The following is a 26,252-nucleotide window of genomic DNA, read 5'->3' as shown; positions in this document are numbered from 1 at the left end:
ATTGGTCAAAATGGGCTAGGCTTTTGGAAGAGCTGGGCAGCAGATACTTGTTTCTCTGACTTGGAGGTCATGGAAGGACACCTTTACTTCTTTATCATGTCATTTTGGTCTTTGACTGCTGAAAAGTTGGGGGCAGATGTTTCAGGATGAGAAGAGCTAGAGTGCCGACAGGATGCCACGTATGGGGCTGTGAAGATTCAGTGTTTGGGGAGCGCTGTGTTGGCAAGCCGGGCTCTGGGGGACGGTGAGAGTTTAGGAGAGGAGGACCACCTCTCTGAAGTTGAAGGCAACCTGAGCGCTCTGCTCTGGGTATGTTTGAGTCTCACAGGCTTGTTTAATAATAAAGTTGTGAACTTGTTAAATATTTTCAAACAACCTTAGGGTGTAGACCCTTTTACGCAGCCCCTTTTGAGTGCAGCTAAAAGTGAGACAATCCTTTTAGGCTAGCCAACGAGCCCTGAACTGACAGCGATCAGATGGTATGTTCCTAAGTGTATGTACCCTTGATGCCCTTTCTGCCAGTGGCAGTGGATTTTTCCATGTTTCCATGGGACCCTGTATTCTGTTACTATGGAGCCCGACGTGGTTCAGAGGAACCTACCAGTAAATACTGGGAAAGGCCCTTTGTCTACACACTGCACCAGCAGAAATTTCAATTCCCCCCACACATCTATTGGAACCTAAACTTCTGTTTCCCAATTTTAGTCATTGGTCTCTGCTAGCAGGGAAGATGGGACACTGAAAACAATGCAGAAAACCTCTGTTGCCTCACTAATGGCCAATGTCTGCTCATTGTTCGGATTTTATAAATAGAAACCATGAATTTAATAATAATTAAAAACACTATAAATTCAAGATAGCCTCAGTATAAACAGACAGAAATCATGACTCAGTCTAAACAAATGGAAATCACATCTGCTACTCTTTTTTGCTTAAGGAAGCCTGACTTTAGGGTCCCTTAGAGAGAGGGCTGAGGGAAACAATGAAAATTCTTGCCTTATCTCTAGAAAATGAGTTTCTGCAACTGCAGTCTTTGCAGGGCAGATAGCATTTTTACAGGCCTAATAATTTATGCAGTCTCCTTATAGAGATAGATAATAGCTAATATAAAAGCTCAGAACTGAGAAGCAATTTTTATTGCACAATGGTTCAAATCCTTTTAGAGCAAAGTCATTTAAAATTATGGCAAAAACACATTTTGATCTAAGTGACCAACCACAAAACATTCACATGACCAGGTGGTGACAGAACTTGGTTTTTTAGTTTGGGATAGCACAACTGTACGAACTTTTACAGATAATGCAGCATAAAACTAGTACATCCCTCTGGGCCACACACAGAGATACTAATGGGAGAGGAAGACCCGTGGACTGATAGAAGCAAAACTGCATGGACACTATCCTTTCCTTAAGCTTCAGTGTTATCTCAAGTTCTAAGTGTGCATTGTTTGTTTGCTTTCTTGAAAGATATCAGCTAGAGCTCTAAGAGAACCACCACAGAGCACAGGAGCCTTCTCCATTAAGGTCACAGGAGGCATCATGATCTGAAGGTGGGCCTCCCAAGCCAGCTGGGCGCATTGGAGGGCCAGAGGCTGTTATGGCAAGTCTAAAGATATGGCAGTTGTTTAAGCTGAAACATAACTCAGTTAATTTATTGTATTTAGCATGTCATTGAGGGACAGAAAATGAAATGTGCCACCTCAGATGAAATCTATCTGTTGATACAGAGAGAAGAATAGGTTTCTAGAAACTTGGGCCCTGGTAGTTGCATGCCCCTGTTGTGAGCCACTGAATAATTGTCCTGCAGAATTTATTCAGTAAGACTGGGAAATGCCTTCTGCTGGATCCCCTTTAAGGTAGTCTGTTAAAGGCTCTGAGCATGCTTGGAGTAGAGGCATGTCTCAAACTTATTTGACCATGGAATTTCCTAATCCCTCCCTACCCCCCATTCCTTCCCCCCAAGAAAATGATGGAACTAATAGTCTTTAGAGTCTACTTATTTGAAAAACAATGCTTTACGGGATTTACTTTGCTTTTATATAACTTTAGATGGCAATTATAAATATTTAACTTTATCAGAGACTCTTTGGATCATTAATTTTATTGTTTTTTAAAATATATTTCTTTTTTATTGATTTCAGAGAGGAAGGGAGAAGGAGAGAGAGAGATAGAAACATCAATGATGAGAGAGAATCATTGATCGGCTGCCTCCCTCACGCCCCCCACTGGGGATCAAGCCCGCAACCGAGGCACGTGCCCTTGGCCAGAATCGAACCTGGGACCCCTCAGTCCGCAGGCTGACGCTCTATCCACTGAGCCAAGCCGGCTAGGGCTGTTGTTGTTGTTTTTAGTTTTATTGAGATATAACTGACATATACCACTGTATAAGTTTAATGTGTACAGTGGTACAATGTGATGATTTGATACACTAATACATTACAAAACGATTACCATTACTGCAATAGGGTTAGTGACACTTCAATCACCTGACATAATTACCATTTCCTTTCTGTGGTGAGAACATTTAAGATCAACTCTCCTATCAACTTCAAGTATATAATATAGCATTATTAAGTTGCCATACTATATATTAGATTCCCCAGAACTTATTCATCTTATAACTGGAACTTTGTACCCTTTGACAAACATTCCCCATTTGCCTCCTCCCAACCCCTAGCCTTGGTAACCACCATTCCACCCTCTGTTTCTATGAGTTTAGTTTTTTGAGATTCCACATGTTAAGTGATATCATATAGTATTCGTTTTTCTCTAACTTATTGCACTCAGGCTAATGATCCCAGGGCCATCGATATTATCACAAATGGCAGGACTTTCTTCTTTTTATGGGTGAATAATATTCCATTCTATATATAGTATTGTGTTTTCATCAACATCAAGACAAGACACTCCACCAGCAAAAAGGCTCAGATGATGGTTAGCATTTTTTAGCAATAAAGTATTTTTAATTAAGGTGTACACATTGTTTTTTTAAGATACAAAACTATTGCACCCTTAATAGAGTACAGTATAGTGTAAACATAACTTTTTTATGCACTGGGAGACCAAAAAGTTCACATGCCTTGCTTTATTGCAGTGGTCTGGAACTGAATCCGCAGTATCTCCGAGGTGTGCCTGTATACCACATGTTCTTTATCCACTCATCGGGCAAAGGGCATTTAGGTTGTTTCCATATCTTGGCTATTACTGCTACTGCTACAATGGACATGGGAGTGCAGATCCTAATTTCTTTTCCTTTGGATATATACCCAGAAGTAGAATTGCTGGTACTTCTATTTTTAATCTTTTGAGACGTTGCCATACTGTTTTCCATAGTGGTTGTATCAACTGCATTTCCTCATACCAACAGTGCACAAGGGTTCCCTTTTCTCTACATTCTCGCCAACACTTGTTATCTCTTGATAGCTATTCGGAGAGGTGTGATATGATAACACCTTATGGTTTTAATTTGTATTTCTCCGATGATTAGTAATATTGAGAACCTTTACATGTATCTGTTGGCCATATGTATGTTTTTGTTGTTTTTAAAATATCTATTCAGGTCTTTTGCCCATTTTAATTTTTTTTTGTGCTGATGAGGTATATGAGCTTTTTCTATATTTTGGATGGATGATTTGAAATATTTCCTCCCATTCAGCAGGTTGACATTTTTTTGTTGATAGTTTCTTTTGCTGTGCAGAATTTGTTAGTTTGATGTCCCACTTTTTTTTTTTTTTTTTTTTTGCTTTTGCTGCTTGTGATTTTGGTGTCGTATAAAAAAAATTCACTGTGAAGTTTAATGTCAGTGAGTTTTCCCCCTATGTTTTCTTCTAAAAGTTTTATGTTTTTAGGTTTTAAGTTTGTCTTTAATCTATTTTGAGTTAATTTTTGTGACTAATATAAGATAGGTGTCCAAATTCATCCTTCTGCATGTGATCATTTTGTTTCCCATTACCATTTATTGAAGAGACTGTCCTTTCCCTATTGAGTATTCTTAGTGCTTTCATCAAATATTAGTTGAGCATATATTTGAGGGTTTATTTCTGGGCTCTTGATTTTGTTCCATTGGCCTATGTGTCTATTTTTATGCCAATGTCATACAGCTATGATAGCTATGTAATATAGTGTGAAATCAGGAAATGTGATGCCTCCAGGTTTGTTCTTCTTTCTCAAGATCGCTTTGGCTATTTGGGGTCTTTTGTAGTTTCATACAAATTTTAGGATTGTTTGCTGTGTTTCTTGAAAATGCCAATGGCATTTTGATAGGAATTGCATTAAAGCTATCGATGGCTTTGGGTAGTATGGACCTTTTAACAATATTAATACTCTGATCCATGAACATGGGATATCTTTTTGTTTGAAGACTTATAAGCTCTATGAACTTAGATATCCAAATCTCCCCCAAGATTTGGGAAGTTATCCCCCATTACTTCTTTAAAAAAACTTTCTGCTCCCTTATTCCTCTCTTTTCCTTCAGGGATTCCCAATAATTCGCAATTGCTTCTTTTGATGTTATCCCATAGATTATGTAGGCTTTCTTCAGTCTTTTTTTTTAATTTATTATTGAAAGTATTACATATGTCTCCTTTTCCCCCCATTGAACTCTCCTAGCCTGTCCCCAGTCCCTACCCCAGGCCTTTACCACCCTATTGTCTGTGTCCATGGGTTATGCATATATGCATACAAATTCCTTGGTTGATCTCTTTTTCACACTTTCTCATTCTTTTTTTTTTTCCATTGCTCTCCCTTAACTGGATAGTATTGAAATATCTTCTACTTCACAGTTTCTTTTCTTTCTTGATCCATTCTTATGTTGATGCTTTCTATTGCATTTTTTATTTCATTCATTATTATATTCTTTAAATCCAGAATTTCTGTTTGGTTCTTTCTTTATGATTTCTATTTCTTGTTAAACTTCTCATTTGTTTATCCATTGTTTTCCCAATCTTGTTGAGTGTTTTTCAGTGTTTTCTTTTAACTCATTTAGGTTCCTTAAAATAGCTATTTTGAATTCTTAGACAGGTAAATTATAGATCTGCATGTCCTTGAGGTCGGTTACTGGTGCATATTGTATCTCTTCAGTGGTGTCATGTTTCCTTGTTATTTAATATTCCTTGAAGTCTTGCATTGTGTGGTCATGTCACCACCTTCAGTCTTTACTGAAATTGGAAGGTAAATACCTCTATCAGATCTGCTAGGGATTCTGAGGCTTTCTCAGACCTATTATTGATAAGCCTGCTCCACACTTTATGCTCCCTCTTGTGGCAGAATTCTTAAACTTGTATACCTTCTCTGCATCCTGCAACACACCGGGCCAGGTGCTGACAGCCTCCCTTTTGCTTTCCCATGGGTGGAGCTAAAGCTAAAATTTGTGGTCTCTTCCTGGCCCACAGATGTGAGCCAGCTTTCTGCACGTGCTCAGTAAACATCTGCCGAAGCTCACTCTCACTACTGTTGGGAGTGTGGACAGAGAGCTGGACAGAGTGGGGGTTTCTGTGGGTAAGGTGCAAGGAGCATTGAGAGTACACATGGGCCATTTGGAGGGGTGTCCATGAGCCAGGCTCCAGTGGCTCATGGGTGAGCTTCTTGATGGCCTCTGCAACACAGGGAGTAGGATCCACATTCCTTTAATGCCCTGGGACCGTGGTCGGCAAACTGCGGCTCGCGAGCCACATGAGGTTCTTTGGCCCCTTGAGTGTGGCTCTTCCTAAGCCTTAGGAGTACCCTAATTAAGTTAATAACAATGTACCTACCTATATAGTTTAAGTTTAAAAAATTTGGCTCTCAAAAGAAATTTCAATTGTTGTACTATTGACATTTGGCTCTGTTGACTAATGCGTTTGCCGACCACTGCCATGGGAGATCCCATCTGCTGCTTTCCTCTTCCCTTTCCCGAATCATGCAGCTCACAACTCCCTACTCTGGATGTGGTAAGATAGAAATGGACCTCACATGCTCTCACTTGCCCCTGGGAGAGAAATCACAGGTCCAGAAGGCATTGAGCTGTGCCGCCCTGGGGAGGGCTGCTGTGGGTAAAGCCTAACTGTTCCTCTTACCCTCTGCAGTGTGTCCACATTGTATTTTCTTTCTCTAGTGATGTCCTGGAGCTTCTCTGCTGGGAACTGGGACTTCCAGAAAGGCTCTTTCATCCATGGATGATTGTCTTATAACAGTGTTCCTTAGGGGCTCCTGGGCCATGGCCAAAGGGACTGGAGACCGTTCACGACCAATAAGGGGTCCGCAGCTGAGGCCTGTGTGATGCACACGGGTGGGCAAGACTCCTCTGGCCCCCTTGGCATGTGGTGGTGGGTCCCACAGCTCCCACAAAGGCACTTCTGTCCCTGAGGGATGCTGAATGGTTGGTGTTGAAGGGGGATACCAGGATGGATGTCTTTTTCAGGCATGTTGCTGATGCCACTCTTCTTTACTTTCTTCTAAGGACATGTCTGTTTCCACAATCATGACAGGGAAATTTTTAGTTGAGTTATGACAGGATATAGCAAACACTTGCTTCCCTTCCCCATGGCATAGGTGATGTACCCATTTCTGAGCTTCACCAATGGGGTTCAGCATTGGCTGGGCTTCTCCTCCAAGTGTGGAACTCTTATTAACAGAGATATTTCATGGCAAACAGTTGTTCACCAAAAGTGAGTATGCTTATGAGACATCTCAATATGAAATTTAAAACTGCTGTATAAGTGATAGATTTGCACTTGATACAGGGGTAAAAACTAAAATTAAGAAAAAAAGACAGTAATGTTTAAAATGCAACCTGTCAAAAATCTTAAAAGCTTTATTCTGAACACTTTAGGACCTTCACTGATGTTTTTAATAAAGCAGGCCAATAGTCTGTCCCCACGATGGCAGAGTAGTAGGCTGGATGATTTGATGTATAATCATATTTTGTTTGGTCCACATAGTTTTTTACATTTAAAAAATTTTAACATAAAACTTAGATTTTTATTTTCCCTGGGGAAGAAAAAAAACAGGTGATTGGTAACACTGGCTTGACATTCTTTTTTTTAATATTTTTTTTATTTTTCAGTTACAGGTGATGTACAATATTATATTAGCTTCAGGTGTATAAGCTAGTGATTAGATATTTATGTAACTGATGAAGTGGTCACTCTGACAAATCTAGTACCCAGCTGACACTAGGCACAGTTATTATAGTATTATTGACTATATTCCCTATGCTGTAGTTTACATCTTCATGGTTATTCTGTAACTACTAATTTGTACTTCACCTTTTTCACTCATCCTGCAACCTCCCTCCATCTGGCAATCGTCAAAATGTTCTCTGAATCTGAGTCTGTTTCCGTTCTGCTTGTTTGTTTATTTTGTTTTTAGATACCATACATAAGTGAAATCATCTGGCATCTGTCTTTCTCTGTCTGACTTCCTTCACTTAGCACAACGCCCTCTAGGTCTATTCAGATTGTTGCAGATGGCAAGATTTCATTCTTTTTTTTTTTTTTTATGGCTGAGTCATATTCCATTTTATATATGCACCACATCTTCTTTATCCATTCATCTATTGATGGACACTTAGTTTGCTTCCATATATTGGCTATTATAAATAATGCTGCAATGAACATATGGATGTATAATAGGTCTTTTCAATTTGGTGTTTCAGGTGTCTTCAGATAAATACGCAGAAGTGGAATTGCTGGGTCCTTTTTTTGTCTCTTGTTATAGCTTTTGTTTTAAAGTCTATTTTGTCTGGTATGAGCATTGCTAGTGTAACTTTTTTTTCTTTGTATCAATTTCCATGAAATACCTTTTCCATCCCTTTGTTTACAGTCTGTGCGTGCCTTTTTATCTGAAGTGCGTTTCTTGTAGGCAACATATGTAAGGGTCTTGTTTTGTTATCCATTCAACTACCGTATGTCTTTTGCTTGGAGCATTTAATCTATTTGCATTTAAAGTTATTATTGATAGATATGTACTTATTGCCATTTTATTATTCATAGTTTTATCTTTTTCCTTCTTCTTCTTAAACACTGGTTTGGGGGTGATGAACCCTTTTAGCTTTTCCTTGTCTGGGAAGCTCTTTATTGATCCTTTGATTCTAAATGATAGCTTTACTGGGTAGAGTAATTTTGGTTGTAGTTCCTTGCTTTTTATCACTTTGAATATTTCTTGCCAATCCCTTCTGCCTGCAGAGTTTCTGTTGAGAAATAAGCTGACAGTCTACTGGGAGCGCCCTTGTAGGTAACTAACTGCTTTTCTCTTGTGGTTTTTAAGATTCTCTCTTGTCTTTAATCTTTGGCATTTTAATTATGGTGTGTTTTGAAATGGGCCTCTTTGGGTTCATGGCTTGGCATTTTTTAAAAATATACTTTTATTGATTTCAGAGAGGAAGGAAGAGGGAGAGAGAGAGAGATAGAAACATCAATGATGAGAGAGAATCATTGATTGGCTGCCTCCTGCACACCCCCTACTGGGGATTGAGCCTGCAACCAGGCATGTGCTCTGACCAGGAATCAAACTGTGACCTCCTGGTTCATAGGTCAATACTCAACCACTGACCCACACTAGCCCAGCCATGGCTTGACATTTTTATGTGGCAATAGACAGAAGATAATAAAAAGGAGCCTCTCTTTATTTATTTGTTTTTAATTGAGATATACATGACAGATTATGTTAGTTTCAGGTATATAACATAATGATTCAATATATGTGTATATTACAATATAATTACCACAGTTAGTTTTGTTAACATGTCACCATACATAGTTACAAAATTTTGTGTGATGAGAACTTTTAAGATGTACTCTCTTAGAAACTTTTAAATATACAATACAGTATTATTAACTACTTAGAGGCCTGGTGCATGAAATTCATGCACAGTGGGGTCCCTAGGTTTGGCTGGCAATCAGGGCCGATCAGGTTCCCCGCCTCCCCGCCTCCCCGCCTCCCCCCCTCCTCCTTCCCTCGCCGCCCACATCTGCCTCCACCCAGCCCAGGGCCTGGCCCCGATCGGGCAATCGGGCCTGCCGGCTAGGGGAGGGACCTGGGAGGTTGGCTGGCAGGCCCCATCAGCGATCGGGGCCTGCGGGCGGGGGGGCAGCTCCTGCATTGAGCATCTGCCCCCTGGTGGTCAGTGCATGTCATCGTGACTGGTTGTTCCAGTTGTTCTGGTCATTCGGGTTTTTCCGGTCGTTCCATCGTAATGGTCGCTTAGGCTTTTATATATAGACTAGAGGCCCGGTGCACAAAATTTGTGCACTTGGAGGGGGGGTCCCCCAGCCTAGACTGTGCCCTCTCACAGTGCGGGAGCCCCTGATCGATCGCCTCAAAGAGGTAGGCCCTGCTCAACCATCCGGGGCTCCTCTATGGATTGCCCCAAAGAGATAGGCTGGAGCCAGGGATCCCGCCTCCGTGGCGGGCACGCAGGGCCATGGGAAGCCTAGAGGAAGCTGTGAGGAGCAGCCGCTGAGGCCCCGCCCCCACGGCACACGTGCGGGGCCACAGGAAGCCTGCCTCCACTGTGCACACAGCCATCTTGTGATGGCATGGGGGCATCACGCGTGAGGGCATGACGGCTACTTAGCCTTTTATTAGTAAGGATAGTCATCATGCTTTACATTACCTCCTCATGACATTATTTTATTTATTTATTTAAATCCTCATTTGAGGATATTTTTCAATTGACTTTTAGAGAGAGTGGAAGAGAAAGGGAAAGACAGAGAGAAACATCAATATGAGAGAAACACATTGATTGGTTGCCTCCTGCAGCGCCCTGACCAGGGCCCAGGCTGGGGAGGAGCCTGCAACTGAGGTATGTGCCCTTGACTGGAATCGATCCCATTATCCTTCAGTCTGCAGACCAACGCTCTATACACTGAACCAAACTTGCTAGGGCCTCATGACATTATTTTATAACTGGAAGTTTATACCTTTTGACCCCCTGGATCTATACCTTTTAGATGAACAAGTGCTCTATGAGTTTTCCCTGACCTGCTTACTCATCTTTTTGATGCCACCTGGCTCCTGGAGGCATCTGAGTTTATGTTCTTTGGTTTTCTGAGGCGTGTTCTAGTAGCAAAGGTCCTGGTGCTTTCTCTCAGACCCTTAATTCTGCCCCTTTTGAAGAAATTCTACCACTTAATTTACGCACTGGCTTAGGGCCTTGACACTGAAATGCAAATATCTTTGACTAGGGAAAAGCATAGCTGTTATTATTAGTCATTGACCCTTGAGTATGAGAATTCCATTTATTCTCAAGCTAATGTAGACAGGAAAGGAGAATAGAAAGAACATAAGGGCACCAGAATCCAAAAGGAAATAAATGTCTGGGGGATCACCACTGAGGAGGGAGGAGGGATGAGGACACTGAATGGAAAAACTGGTAGCCTCAATGGTTGCCACTGCCCTCTTAACTTCCCCTGGGGGTGGCCTCTATTATTAACATGTGATTCTAATGCATTGGGTAAGCAGAAGCAAAGTATCTGGAAACAAGCGTCAGCAAGATGAAATAGGGCAGACTGAGGGAAATGCCATGTGGTGGAAAACATGCTGTGGGAAGGGGTATCTGTGAAAGAATTCCATGGCTCTGTAGAGAGTGGTTGGACCAAGATGAAGGCCATTCTAAAAACAGAGATTCTGGTGTGGCACTTCCCGTAGTCACCATTCTCTCCCCACAGACATAAACATAATAGGACCAAGGGAAGTGATTTATCCCAAATGAAGGTCCCTTCCATCTGATTTATTCCCCAAAGTGTATGCTGATGATTTTGAAATCTTTTCCAAATTGAATCAGTTTGCATTTGTATCAAAAGCTATAGGCTAAGTTGCTAGGAATTTGTGCTTAGAAAAGTGGGAGTTTATCCCAGTGTCTGTTAATTTTTTGAAACTATGGTCCATTAGGATCGTATTCCTTATTACTTAAATCTGATTTAACCTAAAGAGACAACAATGCGAGAGTCGTGGCCAAAATAGATAATGCCTGTATATGTGTGGAATTAAGCTAAAAACTTTTTCCATTTTCCATTAAATGAATAGGATTATGTGCTCCACAGATGGTATTTCAATCCCTTGTGTGGGATCCATTACAATAGTCTATTTCAACACAAACTTTTTTTTTCTGTGTAAGTCATTCACTTTGTAGAGGAAAAGCTTAGTAGAACATTGCATTGTGAGTTTTAGTATTAGCATTTCCTCAAATATTTTTGGGAAGGCCTCAAGCCAATACCTTCATAAGCATTTGGAGAGCCCATCCATCAATGACCACAGACTCTTACTGAACTTACAAAGTATGTATAGTATTTTAGTGTTAGCTCAGATTTTTGTAAAAATAAAATAAATCTGCCCTGTTTTGTATATAGAGAGTTTTCTTTGTCCCTCTCTGGAAGTTCTTCTCACAGTCTAGTTGTATGCATCTTGAACAGGGATCGAACCCACAATCTAGGTATGTGCCCTGACCAGTAATCGAACCCATGATCCTTCGGTGCATGGGACAATGTTCTAACCAACTGAGCCACACTGGTCATGGCTCTAGTTTTTTTTTTTAAAACAGCTTTACAGAGGTAACAAAGACATAAAATAACTAGACAAATTAAGTATATAATTTGATAGGTATGGCAAGTATACAGTCATGAAACTATCACCTCAGTTACGAAGTTAACTATTCATAGCATACAAACATTTTTTCATACCCCTTTGTAATTCCTCCCATCCACCCCTACTTGCCCCTCACTTTCTGCAGGTAACCACTGATTTGCTTTCTGTCACTCTAGATTAGTTTGTATTTTCTAGGGCTTTATATACATGGAATTATACAGTATGTTATTGTTTTTTATGCCTGATCTCTTTCACTCAGAATAGTCATTTTGAGATTCATCCATTTTGTCTGGATTATCATTTCAAATAAAGCTGCTCTGACAATTCCTATACAAGCCTTTGTATGAATGTATATATTTATTTCTCTTGTGTAATACCTAGGAATGGTGTGGCTGAATCAATTGGTACTTCAAAGATGCTTTATTTGAAATAGCCAAACTGGAAACCATCTAAATGTCCATGAACATTTTTTAAAAACTGCCAAACTTTCTCAAAGTGGTGTCCATTTTAAAATCTCACTAGAAATGTATGAGAGTTGCACTTATTTCAGATCCTTGCCAACACTTGATACATTTTTTTTAAATTTGTCATTTGAATATATACATATAGTTTTAATTTGAGCTGTTCTAATGACTAATGACATTGAGCAACTTTCCATGAGCTCATTTGCCATTAGTACATCTTCTTTGGTGATATGTCCAAATCTTTTGCTATTTGTTTATTTGTAATTGTGAGTTCTTTGTTTTTTATTTTGTACTAGAGGTCCGGTGCACAAATTCGTGCACTGGTGGGGTCCCTCGGCCTGGCCTGTGGGGATTGGGCTGAAACTGGCTCTCTGACATCCCCTGAGGGGTCCCAGATTGCAAGAGGGCGGTTCTTGGGTGATGCACCCTGGAATCGGGCTCCCTCCTCTTTGGTTTCAGGTGCATCACCCAAGAACCACAACTGCCAAGTCAACGCAGCTCTGCAGCTCCTGCATTGAGCGTCTACCCCCGGTGGTAGAAATTGACAAGCTGAATTTAAAATTCATATGTAAAAGCAAAGTACCTATAATAGCCAAAATAACCTTGAAAAAGAAAAACAAGTTGGAAGACTAATACTACTTGATTTAAAGACTTATAAAGCTACAGTAATCAAGAAAGGGTGATGTTGGTATAAATGTAGACAAATAGATCAATAAAATAAAATAGAGAAAATAGAGTTCAGAAATAAATGTATACCTATATGGACAATTATCTTTTGACAATTGGTAAGGGTTCTGATTGGTAAGTATGCAATCTACTGTTTTTCTTCACTTGTCATAGCTACCAGTCAGATGGTCTAATGGTCAGCTGGTCAGATGGTCACTTAGGCTTTTATATATAGAGATTCTTTATAAGTTCTGGATACAAATTCTTTATTAGATAATATTTTTGAAAGTATTTCTTCCGATCTGTGTCTTATCTTTTTATTCTCTTAATGGTGTTTTTTAAAGAGCAGAAGTTTTTAATTTTTTTTTTAAAATATATTTTATTGATTTTTTTACAGAGAAGAAGGAAGAGGGACAGAGAGTTAGAAACATCAATGAGAGAGATCGATCAGCTGCCTCCTGCACGCCCCCCACTGGGGATGTGCCCGCAACCAAGGTACATGCCCTTGACCGGAACCGAACCTGGGACCCTTGAGTCCGCAGGCCGATGCTCTATCCACTGAGCCAAACCGGTTCGGCAGAAGTTTTTAATTTTGATGGACAAATTTTAATTTTTTTTTCTTTTGCAATTGTGTTTTGATGCTATAACTAAGAAATCTTTGCCCAACTCAACATCACAAAGATTTTATCCTATGTTTTCTTCTAGAGTTTTTATACTTTGTAGGTTTTACATTTATGACTATGATTCATTTTGAGTTAATTTTTGTATATGGTGTGAGATTATATATCCATGTTTATTTGCATATGGATGTCCAGTTTCTCTAGCATTGCTGGAAAGACTGTTTTTCTTCACTGAATTGCTTTTGTGCTGAACTCTATTTTCTCTATTTTATTTTATTGATCTATTTGTCTACATTTATACCAACATCACCCTTTCTTGATTACTGTAGCTTTATAAGTCTTTAAATCAAGTAGTATTAGTCTTCCAACTTGTTTTTCTTTTTCAAGGTTATTTTGGCTATTATAGGTACTTTGCTTTTACATATGAATTTTAAATTCAGTTTGTCAATTTCTACTAAAACAGCTGGCAGGGTTCTGATTGGTAAGTATGCAATCTACCGATCTACTTGGGGGAGAATTGGTTTCTTAATAATATTGAGTCATCTGACTCATAAACAAAGCCTGTCTCTCTAGAGTGAATGTGTATACATATTCTGCTGTTGTTGGATGGAGTTTTCTGTAAACGTTAAGTAGGTTAAATTGATTGGTAGTTTTGTTTCATTCTTTCATTTCTCTTAGCAGTTGTTAGTTCTTTGGTATAGTACTTTCACCTTTTGGTTCATATTTATCCCTATATATTTCATATTTTTGATGCTATTGTAAATGGCATTTAAATTTTCAATTTCTAATTGTTCACTGCCAGTATATAGAACTATCTTAAATTTTGTATATTGGTTTTTATCTGCAACCTTCTTAAACTCTCATTATTTTAGTAGCTTTTTATTGTAGGTTCCTTCAGATTTTCTACATACATACAGATATTTACATAATCTGTAAATAAAGGCAGTTTTACTTCTTAATTCCAAATCTGGATTTTAAACTTTTTTTCTTGCTTTATTACACTTGCTACAACCTCCAGTACAATACTGAATAGAAATGACGAGTAGACATCCTTGTCTTGTTCCTAATTTTAGTGGGAAAGCATTCATTCTTTTACTATTGAGTATAATATTAGTAGTATGTTTTTCATATTTGCCCTTTATCAGGGTGGAGGAACTCCTTTTTGGTTCTGTTTTGTAGAGAATTTTAATCAGGAATAAATGTTGGATTTTGCCAAATGCTTTTTCTGGGGCATTTGTTGAAATAATAATAATATCTTATTATGGATTTTTTTTAAATTTAGGAACTGACTCACCTGAAATATCTCCCAAAGAGGCGGTGTATTAGGAATTATGTTTGGCTGCAATAAATAAATATTTGAGAAATGGAAACATAAATACGTAGGGTTTATTATTTCTATGTAATGAGAAATCTGGAAGTGGGTGTTCTCTTTCAGGAGACCCACCTTGATCTTACTCAAGTTGGAATTAATTGCTTCCTTCCATAGCTCCCACATTATTTATTCATCTGTGCAAGGAATTCAGAGTAAAGTTCTCTGTGATTCTCTGGGCCCTTCCCTCAGAGTTGCCTGATGGTGTGTGCAGATTCAGCATTTTGTTCACACACCAGGCATCAGGAAGGAGAGTAAAGGGGAATTGCACTTACTGTTCCCATACACTATTCTCCACATGGACACTTCAATCCAGAGTGAGGGCTGGGAAATGTCGTTTCTTACTGGTCACATTATTCTCTGTGGTGAAAGTGGCATTCTATTAGTAAGGATTGGTATATAATTTGGTATATTATTAGCAATGACTACCAAAGACACTGCTAGCAATTACTCTTAGTTCTTGTCCTTAAGAGTCATGAAAGCCCTATTAAGAATGGAGGGAAAGGAATTTTAGATATGGATGTTTTTTCATTACATTTACTAAGTGCAAATGTGTGGGCTCCCATTGTTCTCTTGCTCCCCATGACTGATCACCGTTTATGCAGGCTCTGCATATGAACCGCTGGTGGCTGTGAGGCAAGAGCCCCTGACCCCAAGCAGTGGGTTATGCAACTTTGGGATGGAATGGAAAGAAAATGGGGTATGAGGCAGCTGCTGTTGGCCACTCTTTCCTGCAATTTTCTTACAAAGGTGTCCACTTTCAGATATTCTCTCTTTCAGGAGACCCACCTTGATCTTACTCAAGTTGGAATTAATTGCTTCCTTCCATAGTTCCAACATTATTTTTTTATGACAGCTTTATATAATTCATATACCATACAAGTCAACCATTTAAAGTGTACAGTTCAGTGGGTTTTTTTCATATATTCAAAGTTGTGCAACCATCACACAATTTTAGAACATTTCATCACCTCAAAAAAAAAAATCTCTGTATCCATTAGCCACAACCCCACATTCACTCCTAATCCCTCCCAGCCCTTGATAACCACAAATACACTTCTTCTGTTTATAGATTTAACTATATGAACATTTCATATAAATGGAATTATTAAATGTGCTTTCATAGTATTTTGCTCATACCTCTGTTATTTCCCCTGCACTCTGGTCTGTGTTTATTGGATTTCAGGGACCTCTGTGTGACTTTCTCTGCAGACTAGGAGTTCCTGATCTGTTGTCTTTGGGTCGACAGTAGCAGTATGTCTGCTACATCACTAAATATTAAACACAGTAGAGTGTATAATTTGGAAATATGGGCACAAAATTATTCCTGTCTGTACTTCCACATTGTAGCAGCAATTAGATTTTGTAAAGACTCTGCATATAGTTAGCTTCTAACAAAAATATTGAGTGAATGAAGTTTACTCGTACCTTGGAAGTTAACTCTCTGCTTTCTCTCTCTTCCTCATTTGAATCTTCTAACTTCTGACTCCTAGCCATCTAATACATCTGCCCTAGTTTCTTGCCCAGCACAACCGCTACCATCTTTTTCACCCCGTCTCTTCCCCCTCCCATAAAACCCACCGTAAGTTTTGTTCCTGTGGAGTCAGGCACCAGGACTTAGTTCTGCTTCTGCCTCTCACACCACCTATATCGATTGGGAACATCATTCCATTTCTCAAGTTTCAGTTTCCTTGTCTGAAAAATGTGGGAATGATGTTCAGTAAAGGCACCTTTAACTCTATCTGTGTTCCTCAATGCCAACGCAGAATAAATGAGCAAAAACAAGATTTGTGACTTATTCATAAGACCATGATAAAAGGAACTTATGAGGAAAGATGGGTTAGCTGGAAGGTTTGTGTTTTATTGGACAGTTATTTTCAAAGGATACTTTGATGATGGAAACATTTTTCAAGTTAACTTAAAGTAATTGATTATATTATATCCTTTAGGATGACAGTAGGTATTGTGTTTAAAGATATAATTGGTTTATAGAGGAGTCTTTGCCCACTCTTACGTTCACCTTTTTGCCACACCCTAGGTGTAAATCCAAAGGAAAATGGATGGGCAGAAGAGAAAATTTTTGAGTATAGTTAGTGGTTCTCAGTATTAAAGCCAAATATTTGCTCGTGAAAGCAATGAGGTCCATGGCACTGGTAATGGGATTTAAATGGATTTAGGAACTAAGACTGAAACAGGAGCATAATTAGAAAAGATTCCAGGGTCATCATGTCAGTTCTCACCTGTTCATCAGGCAGACAGGCTGTCCACAGCTTTCACTTCAAAAATGTGGCATGTTCTTCTCATCAGTGTCTCTTGCCTTTCAGTTCTTGAGGGAAAGGAAGCCTTGGTCACCCCTAGCAACTCGATGTGTCTGCAGCAGTGTGATTGTTGTGGGTCCAGAGATTCAGCTTACATCTGATCTCTTAAAAAACTCCTGAAAACTCAGAGTATGATACTTAATGATTTTCTTAAGGAGAGATGTGAGAAATAAATTATATAGGCCATATCGTCTTTGCTAGCTTTTCCTGGTTTAAATGAACCTTTTCCAAAGAAGAAGAAAGGACATGAACAAGAAATAAAATGACTGTTGCCATTAATGCCCAAGCCACACTTTATGATGAGTCTTTTGCTTTTGTCCTTGAAATGTGAGCTACTGAACATTTGCTAAGGGGGCCCTCTGTTCCCTTTCTCTTTTCTAGTTCACTTTAGGATTTTCTACAGGACAAATTCATGGATTTAACATACCGTGGCTTCTTATGTGGAGTTTAGTCATGGAAGTTCAGCACTCAGAGTAGGAGGCATTTAAAGCTGAAAGAAGAAAGATGAGGCTGATCTCCTAGAGGGGAGAGTCTGTGTTTGTCACCACCTATGCCATAGTTATTGTTCCTACAACTTGGGGAGTTGGACATCAGAGAACACAGAGAGTTCTACTGTTTACTCTGTTCTCCTCTGTTAGCTCCCGTTGCTCCTGCTGCTCTTAAAGGTGCTAGTGAAGGCTATTGCTAGATGTGGAGAACCCAGAGCTGGTGGGATAGGGGCCTGGGGCAGATGGCACTGTGTGAGAGTTTAATGCTGTGTGTAGATTCTGTAGCAGGGAAGTAGAATCCTTTCCTTTTAGAATCCCTACCAACAATATTTCTCATGACTTAGATCATTAGTTGACTTTAGGCTTCAATACTCAGGGATAATTCCATTGGCTTTAAGTTTTAATTAAGAAAGAAAATCATTAGGAAAGCAACTTCCCCTTCCAATTCCTAACTTACAGACAAATTTGTTTTCTGCTATTTATTCACATTTTGCTTTAGACTTTGACCAAATGTGAGTTCGTTAGTTCAAGAGTTTCATAAAAAATAGTCTACCATTTAAAGTTACCCCCCTAGAGTTTTTTCTTCTACTATAATTGAACTTCTTGATGATAATTTCATAAAACACAAAATTTGTACCATCAGGAATCAAACATGAGAACATTCATAAGATTATTCAGCCATCTGAAAGCATTCTGAAGCACATGCAATTCTCATGCGTGACCCTCTGTGCACAGGTTTAACATATGCATTTCTTTACCCATCTCAACATTGGAGAACAGATGCTAGACCTGCTTGTTCAATCTTATTTTTCTTCCTAGTTGATTCAGGAGAGTACAGTGGAAATCATTTGAGGTCACACCAGGCTTTGGGGTCTCCACACAACTAAATTAAAACCAGGGTTTACTATGCATCCTCTCTGGTAGCTATGTATATTGAAGAAGTAGTTTGAGGGAAGAGAAAGATGAGTAGTAAAAGAATGTTAAACTAAGATAAGAAGTGAAAAAAATGAAAGGATATAGAGCGACAAACAGACCTGCCCATAGAACACCTCCAAATTCTCCTCTCATAGCCACTCCCTCCCGGGTAGATATGAAATACCAGGTTTCTCTTATGTTATATAGTGTCTTAATTTCAAATTTTCAAATGGTGAAATTGATTCTTTTGTCAAATGAAATTTTATATGGATGCTCAAATATAAAAACAAAGTAAAGTAGTAGGTTTTTAAATTCAATTTATTTAAACTAAAAAAATTAGTTTACCCATTTCTCCTATCCCCCAACCCCTGTGTCTTGCAATGACCAATTTCTTCCCTGTATCTATGAGCTTGGATTTTTTTTTAAAGATTACACATATAAGAGAGATCATAAGGTATTTGTCTTTCAATGCCTGACTTATTTCACTTAGCATAATGCCCTTGTGATCCATCTATGTTATTGCAAATGACAAAATTTCGTTTTTTGTGGCTGAATATTAGTTCCTTGTGTATATACACCACATTTTCTTTATTCATTGATCCATCCATGAAAACTTAGGTTGCTTCCATATCTTGGCTATTGTAAGTAATGCTGCAACGAACATAGTGGTGCATATTTCTTTTGGAATGTGTTCTCGTTTTCTTCAGGTAAATACCCAGAAGTGGAGTTGTGGATCGTATGGTAGTCATATTTTTTGTTGTTTAGGAGCTTCCACACTGCTTTCCATAGTGTTGCACCAATTGACATTCCCACCAATTGTCTCTGAGGGTTTCCTTTTCTTCACATCCTCACCAACACTTGTTATTTTTTGTCTTTTTTATAATAGCCATTCTAATACCTGTGAGGTTTTTATCTATATTTCTCTGACTCATAATGTCAAGCATCTTTTCATGTATCTGTTGGCCATCTGTATGTTCTAAAATAGTGTTTTATTAATATAAATGTTTACCTTAACATTTATAACATTTCCTTAGCATTAAAGTGATTGGTGAGAGCAAGAGTCTTTTAAATAAATGCAAGAATTTGAAATTCGAGGATATGAGTGACACTTTTTTTATCAACTACTATGTCCAATTTTTGTGTTTTCTTTTAAATACAGTGTATCAGAAAACTCTTGTTTCATGTTAAAGGCAAATAGATCTGACTTTTAAAACTTCTCCAGCCATACAAACAGAATTTTAAATTGTTTTAGTACCTTAAAGGAGGAGAAATTGGTAAATTTGGGTCTGAGAGCTGATCACCATATGTTGCGAGCAGAGATGTCGCCAATACGTAAGATGAGTGAGCACTTTCACATGTACCTGTCTACGGTGGTGTCAGCACTCTCTGTACGTGAGACTGCCCTGTGTGTGCATTCTACCACATAACATGCGATACAATGCCCATTTGCAATCCAAGACACTGGATGCAATGACATGTCCTGTATGGTTAGACCTGAGCCTCCTGTGGCATTAAATTAATCTTTTCCTACTCCAGTTATGGTAGTTTTCTGGCTTGTTTGCGCATGTCTAAACCTGAAAGAAGGACTAGGACAGAGCTATGACCTTACAAATGAACAGTACATCTACAGTATCAAACACATGCATGGACGTAGCAGGAGACACTGAGCCCTGAGGCTGGCACATGCTGACTTAACCAGGCAGGATGCCAGCACATTGTAGGGGCAGAGTACACATTTCAGGCAGATTTCACTTTTAATTACAATTAAATATGTAATTGTCTGAAAAAAATATGGTGAAGTTCCTAAGCATCTCCTTCCAACTCTATGTCAGAATTTCTACTCTGGGCCAACATCCCCAGCTCACCTGGCCTGGCACCCCTCACCAAATTGCCTGGGAGCTCAAAAAGCATTCTGGTGATGTAAGTGAGCCTCCATTTCCTGAAATTTATGGTCACTTTATTCTGTTGTGGTGTCCTCTACCTGATGGTTTTTTTGTAATAAATTTATATTTTTTATTAGAATATTTCCAGATAATTCTCAGAATAAAATCTTAACACCTTGGTTTGTTTTTCAAGGTCTTTCCCTGTCACTTTCCAAAGCTATTGCTCCAAACAATGCATCCAAACAGACCTCATTTTCATTTGTTTTTCTTTCCACATTTTGCTTTTGCTGTCTCTTCTATAATGTCATTCCCTGATGTCTAAATCTTTTTGATAAAAAACGTAGAAGTGATTATCATTTTCATTTTTGGTGCAGCAATATAGATAATATATATGTACACACACAAACATCCAGTATATAAATCACATAAAATATTTAATGACATGGAAAGATTTTTCCATTAAGTGGAAAGGCAAATTGAAAAATATTATGATTCTGTTTTTCTTTTCTTTGAGGAGAAAAATATATAGGAAAAAAATTCCTGAAAGTTTACACCTACACAAAAATGTTACTAGTTGGTGGAACTGGAGATGAGGTTTGTTTTGCTTATTGGTATTTTATGTTTGGATAGTAGACCTGTTTTGTTCTTGTAATAAGACATGAATGAAAACATATCCCTAAAGCATGTGGTACCTTATCTCATCCTTACATAGAATTTTGGAGTATCTTAACCCCCAACTTTTCCAAATTGTTCTCATTATTACTCATATATCTGGGTATTTAAAAAATATTTAATCAATGTGAGTGGCACTAAGGTTGAAGGTAATGCTCATTAATGTTCAGCACAGAATAATATTTTTGAGAGTCCTTTCTGTCATCCCACAGAACTTGGCTTTGGAAATCACCAGACTACCCATCCACTCATGTCTGCAATGATCCCCCTTACCTACAGGAGTTGGGTCAGAGCTAAGATAGTTGCTAATGAAAGAGGAATTTAGATTTACTGTTTCCTAAGACCTGGGTGACATTTTTCAAATATTCTCCTCCAATAGGAAAAGGGCATGCAGTTCTCCTGTGTTGCAGTTGTGAATAACGTGTGCACAGAGGGGTTAACTATTGTTTCTGGTGAAGGTAACAGGGAAACATCTGTCTGCTCAGTCGCCCTGGAGCCCTAATATCTTGCTTTGTGATTTGCCTCTGCATTTACAGCCACATACTCATCTCCCCAAACAAAGAGGATATATTTGGTCGTCACTGATCATTTTTTTAAACTGGATTAGGCAGTTTCCCTTGAAACTTCTTTCCTAATGTAGCATGAAGTAGAGTTAAATAGCAAAAATGAAGGAATTTATTTGGAGCTATCAAAATAGGAAGGGGAATTGTTTGGTTCCACCGCAGACTACAAGAGGGCTGAGGCATGGATTGAAGGAAATTATCAAGCGTGCATGTTGTTTTTAAGTGATACTTGAGACCGGGATGGGAAACAGCTGTGTTGTTGGGGGGTTTTTCTCGTGCCAACGTTCCTCATTTGATTGATTTTTCTCTCCGACAGCCCACTGTGCAGATAAATGTGTCCATGGTCGCTGCATTGCTCCAAACACCTGTCAGTGTGAGCCTGGCTGGGGGGGCACCAACTGCTCCAGTGGTGAGTGTCCACCTGCTGTTGTCTGTCTTGGGATGTTTGTGCTGGAAGGGCCCCTTGTCTGCAGATTCCCCCGAGCCTTGGGTTTCCCGTTTCACCCCTATGCAGAGTGTAGTGCGGATTCCCGACCCAACTCATTAATAGAGTTTCCTTTAAATCTCTGCAAGTTATTAGATCCAGAGCTGTTAACTGAGTACAAAGAAAGGTACTTGGAAAGAAGATTTCAATAATCTGATGCTGATGCTTCCGTAAATACCAGTGCATTTGCCAGAGTAGGGCAGTCGTGGTGACATAGCTATTGTAGTCTAACTTCTGTTTCCACTTGTTGATGTATCTATGATATTTGCTTGGTGGTTAAAATTGACTACTTTCTGGTATTAACTCAGAAGAAGTAGAATGGATATTTTCAATGCTTAACCGATTTTTCTCTATATTTTGAGATGCAAATAATGAGCACTTGCTTGAGATAACTTTGGGGAGAAATATTGGTAATAAATAAAAATTCATGAACAGAATATAGTATGTCATCTGTCTCATGTTAAAATTACAATGCTAAAATAACACTCTTTGGACTATAAGCAGGTTGCATTTAAAATCTCATACTCTTTATTATGAGTATTAAATGATGGAATGTCATGTAGTGCAGTAGCTTTTCTAAATTTCACAGTTAAAACTTAAAAGTTTTCTGGCTAATTTGTTGCTGTGTGTGTAATTGTGTATACTTCCTGTTCCTTCATACTTCATTTTTTTTACGTTTATCTTTTATTGTTGACAGTATTACAGATGTCCCCTATTTTCCCCACATCCCACCCTCCACTAGCCCCCTGTCCCACCCCAGGCCTCACCACACTATTTGCCTTGAGAAATGTAAGAGGGACTCAAAGATCAACTAAATTGTAAAGAACGGACCATCATATTTAGAGAAAGGAAATAATAGTTTTAAAAATTAGCAGGCTCTCATGGCAGCACAAATGTGTCCTCATTGCTACAAAACAGTTTTCTGAAACTAGTCCAAACGGACTTCCAGCTGTCTAGGTAAGCCGGGTTTAAGAATTTTTACTTGCTCACATTTGGGATGGGGAGATGACTGTTTATCTTGTTAGAACTACTTGTTTCAGTTTTGTGGTCTCTTGGCTGCCCCTTGTGCTGTCTGTGCACAGAACATTCTGTGTGAAAGAGCCTTTTCATTGTATCTTAAGCAGCAGCAGGGGTGAGGGGGAGGTGGGGGGAAGAAACAGAGAGAGAGAGAGAAAGAGAGAGAGTTTCTGCCCCTGATGGGCTTCCAGTCCCAGTGCATAACTGTTCTGCAGGGTTTTGTTGTGCTTCTGTTCGAGATCAGGAGAAGAGTAGGCATTCTGTTCACATGCCGTTGAGGCAAAATGTTTGGGATGTGGGAGTTGGCTCATGTCCATTTTTCTGGCCGACTTACCTCAAATGCAATGTGGCTTTCATGAACTTTTCCAGCTTAAAAATCAGTTGTGCCTACACATTTTGAGGAAAAATAACATTATTCTATAAACTAGTGGGCAAGAGAAGAGTGGATGTATTCGTCATTTGGAAAGCGAGGTTTGTTGCTAATTCCAGGGCAAGAATGCTGTGGAATAATTTCAGCTGTATTTATACTCTGTCTCCCAAGGACTGCAGCCTGTGTCAAGCTAAGAGATCAGACTAAGAGTGTGTAAACAAAACAAAAGCCTACATGGGTTTCAGATTCTTGAGAACTGGTTCAGGCCTTCTGGAATAGAAGATAGTGTTTTGTTTTGCAGGTTAGGCCTTCTCGAAAATAAACTGCTTCATTTCGGAGTTGACTCCCTTTTGAAGAAAGCCCCTAGAATACTGAGAACACATGTTCTCTCAATCCTGGAAGGTGATATTGACTCAACTTTTATTTATTCTCTACAACTCATGTTTTGGTTTATTTATAATGATCAAAGGCATAAGTAAACATGAACTGTTATTTGACATCTTCAAAGATGTTCGGAGAAAAACATTTCTGACACCTTTTCTAAACACATAAGAAGATGCTATTCTGAGCTGGAGCACTGGGTCTTGTTACCTGGATTTTGTCTGTGGCAGTTACTCTACTGTCACTAATTAGGAGTTGTATAATTTACTTTTTACTCTTGGCCAGCTAATTCTTGCAATAAAATGCATGCACTAGTAATCTACCTAGTAACAGAGTTAAAATAGTCTAATTTTCAAAGATTTTATTTCTATGTCGCCTCTTCTCTGGTTATTCTTATATATATATTTGATGATATATATTAGAACCATAAAATGATTGCTTTGACAATCAGAGCAGTTCCTTGTATCAATCAGGGTCCAATTGCTTTGACAATCAGAGGAGTTCCTTGTATCAATCAGGGTCCAATCAGGAGACAGAAACCTCAATAATTATTTTTTCAGTAAAGCTTTTAGTTTGGAACCATTTTAAATTTATAGAAAATTTGCAAAGATAGTAGAGTTCCCATATGCCTGCATCCAGTTTCCCCCCTTGTTAATGTCTTACCATTAGTTTGTCAAACTGAGAAACTGATATTAGTACATCACTGTTAAATAAACTCCAGACTTTATTTGGATTTCATTCGTTTTTCTGTTGATGTCTCTTTCTGTTCCAGATTCAAATCCAGGGTACCACACTGCTTTTCATTGTCCTGTCTTCCCTGACTCCTCTGGTCTGTGACAGTTTCTCAGTTATTGTTTTTCCTAACCTCGATAGCCTTGAAAAGCACTGGCCAGGTATCCTGTAGAATGCCCCTCCGTCAGTGTTTGGTGTTTTTCTCATGGTGGGGTTATGGGTTTCGAAAGGAATACCACAGAGTTGACGTGCCCTTCTCATCACATCATATCAGGGGTTTCATGACATTCATATGACATCACTGGTGATATCATCACTTGGTTACCCTTCATCACTTGCTGATGTGTAGTGTTTGTCAGGTTTCTCCACATAAAGTCACTATTTTTCGCTCTCCCTAATCTGTTCTTTAAAAAGCAAGTCACTAAGTCTAGCCTTCCCTTAAGGTGAAAGGCAGGAATTAAGCTTTAGTCTTTGAGGGGTGAGTGTCTACCTATGCTATTTGGAGCTCTTTTCGAGGCAGACTTGTCTTTTCCCTATTCATTCAATCACTTATATATCAGTATGGGCTCATATACAATTATATTGATATTTTGGGTTATACACCAACAGTACATTATTTTTTTGCTCAAGTTGTTCCAGCTTTGGAGATTGGGTGTTCCTTTGGGTGGCTCTGTGTCCTGTTGACATGCCCCCTGCATTCTGTTTGTTTCTGCTGGTTTGTTTTGAGTACTTCCTTACTTTCTGGTACTACAGGATACTCCAAGCTTATTTTGTGTTTTTCCTGCCTCAGTCCTAGAATGAGCCATTGGAAAATGGTATTTAGAAACGAAAATCGGTGTGCTGGGAATGCTCATTGCTACTGGGACACATAGTAACTTTAACAGGGAGAGTTTATTCAGAAGGATTATGAACTACCACAGGGGATTGGAGTAATGAGGGATCGGCTAGTAAGAAGTAAATAACACTCAAGACAATGCAAGGGCAGCTGACATAAGGAGCAGCCTCTACTCTTAGGGCTGAGACAAAGTGCCCCAAAGGAAGCCCCACCGGGTGCGATCCAGACCTCGTTAGAGAAGGCACGTCCACAGCTCACTGAATGGCAGAGAGGCTGCCTAAGTACTGTTCTTGCAGAACTTGCTGGAAATCTGCCCTCCAGGACACTTCGGAAAGCTTTGGATAGAGAAGTGTCTGCTATCAAAGCCCCAGGGGTACCCGGGGACAGTTGCTGGCTCATGGGTTCTGCTAGCCAGTGTGTTGCAGGAGCTGGATGCTAACAAGCTGCCTGTGCTGCAAGACCTAGCGCTGGGCTGCAGAAGCTGCCCCTTTTGCAGAAACGGTGCTCAGTGAAAGCTGCCACACAGTCAGATGCTGCAGAAGCCAGTCCCATCGTGCTTCCAGGGCAGGCCCTGGGGGCTGGAGAAGCCACGTGCGCTTCAGGAGTCAGTTGAGTTAGCACACTGGAACGCCACGGACAGCTTTCCTCCTGGAATGTCTCTCCTGTGCCCTCTAAAGAAGATGCTTCACACTCAGCTAGCTGGAAAAGGAAGACTATCTAAAGGGCCCAGATCCATTTTTGTAGAGCCCGCAATGAAGGAAAAGTTCAGTACTGAGAGGCAATAAAGTGATAACCATTGCAGTCCATGCCTTTGGTTACTCGGCTCCTCTATGCACACTTCTACACACATTTTATCTAGATACTAAAGTTAATGTCCAACAACTTGTTTATAAAATAAAATAAAAATGAAAAGA

The 26,252-nt window shown here is 39.3% G+C and overlaps 1 protein-coding gene across 1 annotated transcript in view; it reads left to right on the top strand.

Annotated features, from left to right (window-relative positions):
* MEGF10 (multiple EGF like domains 10) overlaps positions 1–26,252 on the top strand; it is a 115,212-nt gene that overhangs the window by 14,444 nt on the left and 74,516 nt on the right. Inside the window, exon 4 of the mRNA XM_023754822.1 lies at positions 21,836–21,928. Coding sequence (XP_023610590.1) covers positions 21,836–21,928 — 93 coding nt within the window. The remainder of the gene's footprint in view (positions 1–21,835; positions 21,929–26,252) is intronic.

This window comes from Myotis lucifugus, unplaced genomic scaffold, assembly GCF_000147115.1.
Source record: "Myotis lucifugus unplaced genomic scaffold, Myoluc2.0 scaffold_0, whole genome shotgun sequence".
NCBI lineage: Eukaryota > Metazoa > Chordata > Mammalia > Chiroptera > Vespertilionidae > Myotis > Myotis lucifugus.
This window is presented reverse-complemented; position numbering and strand designations above follow the sequence as displayed.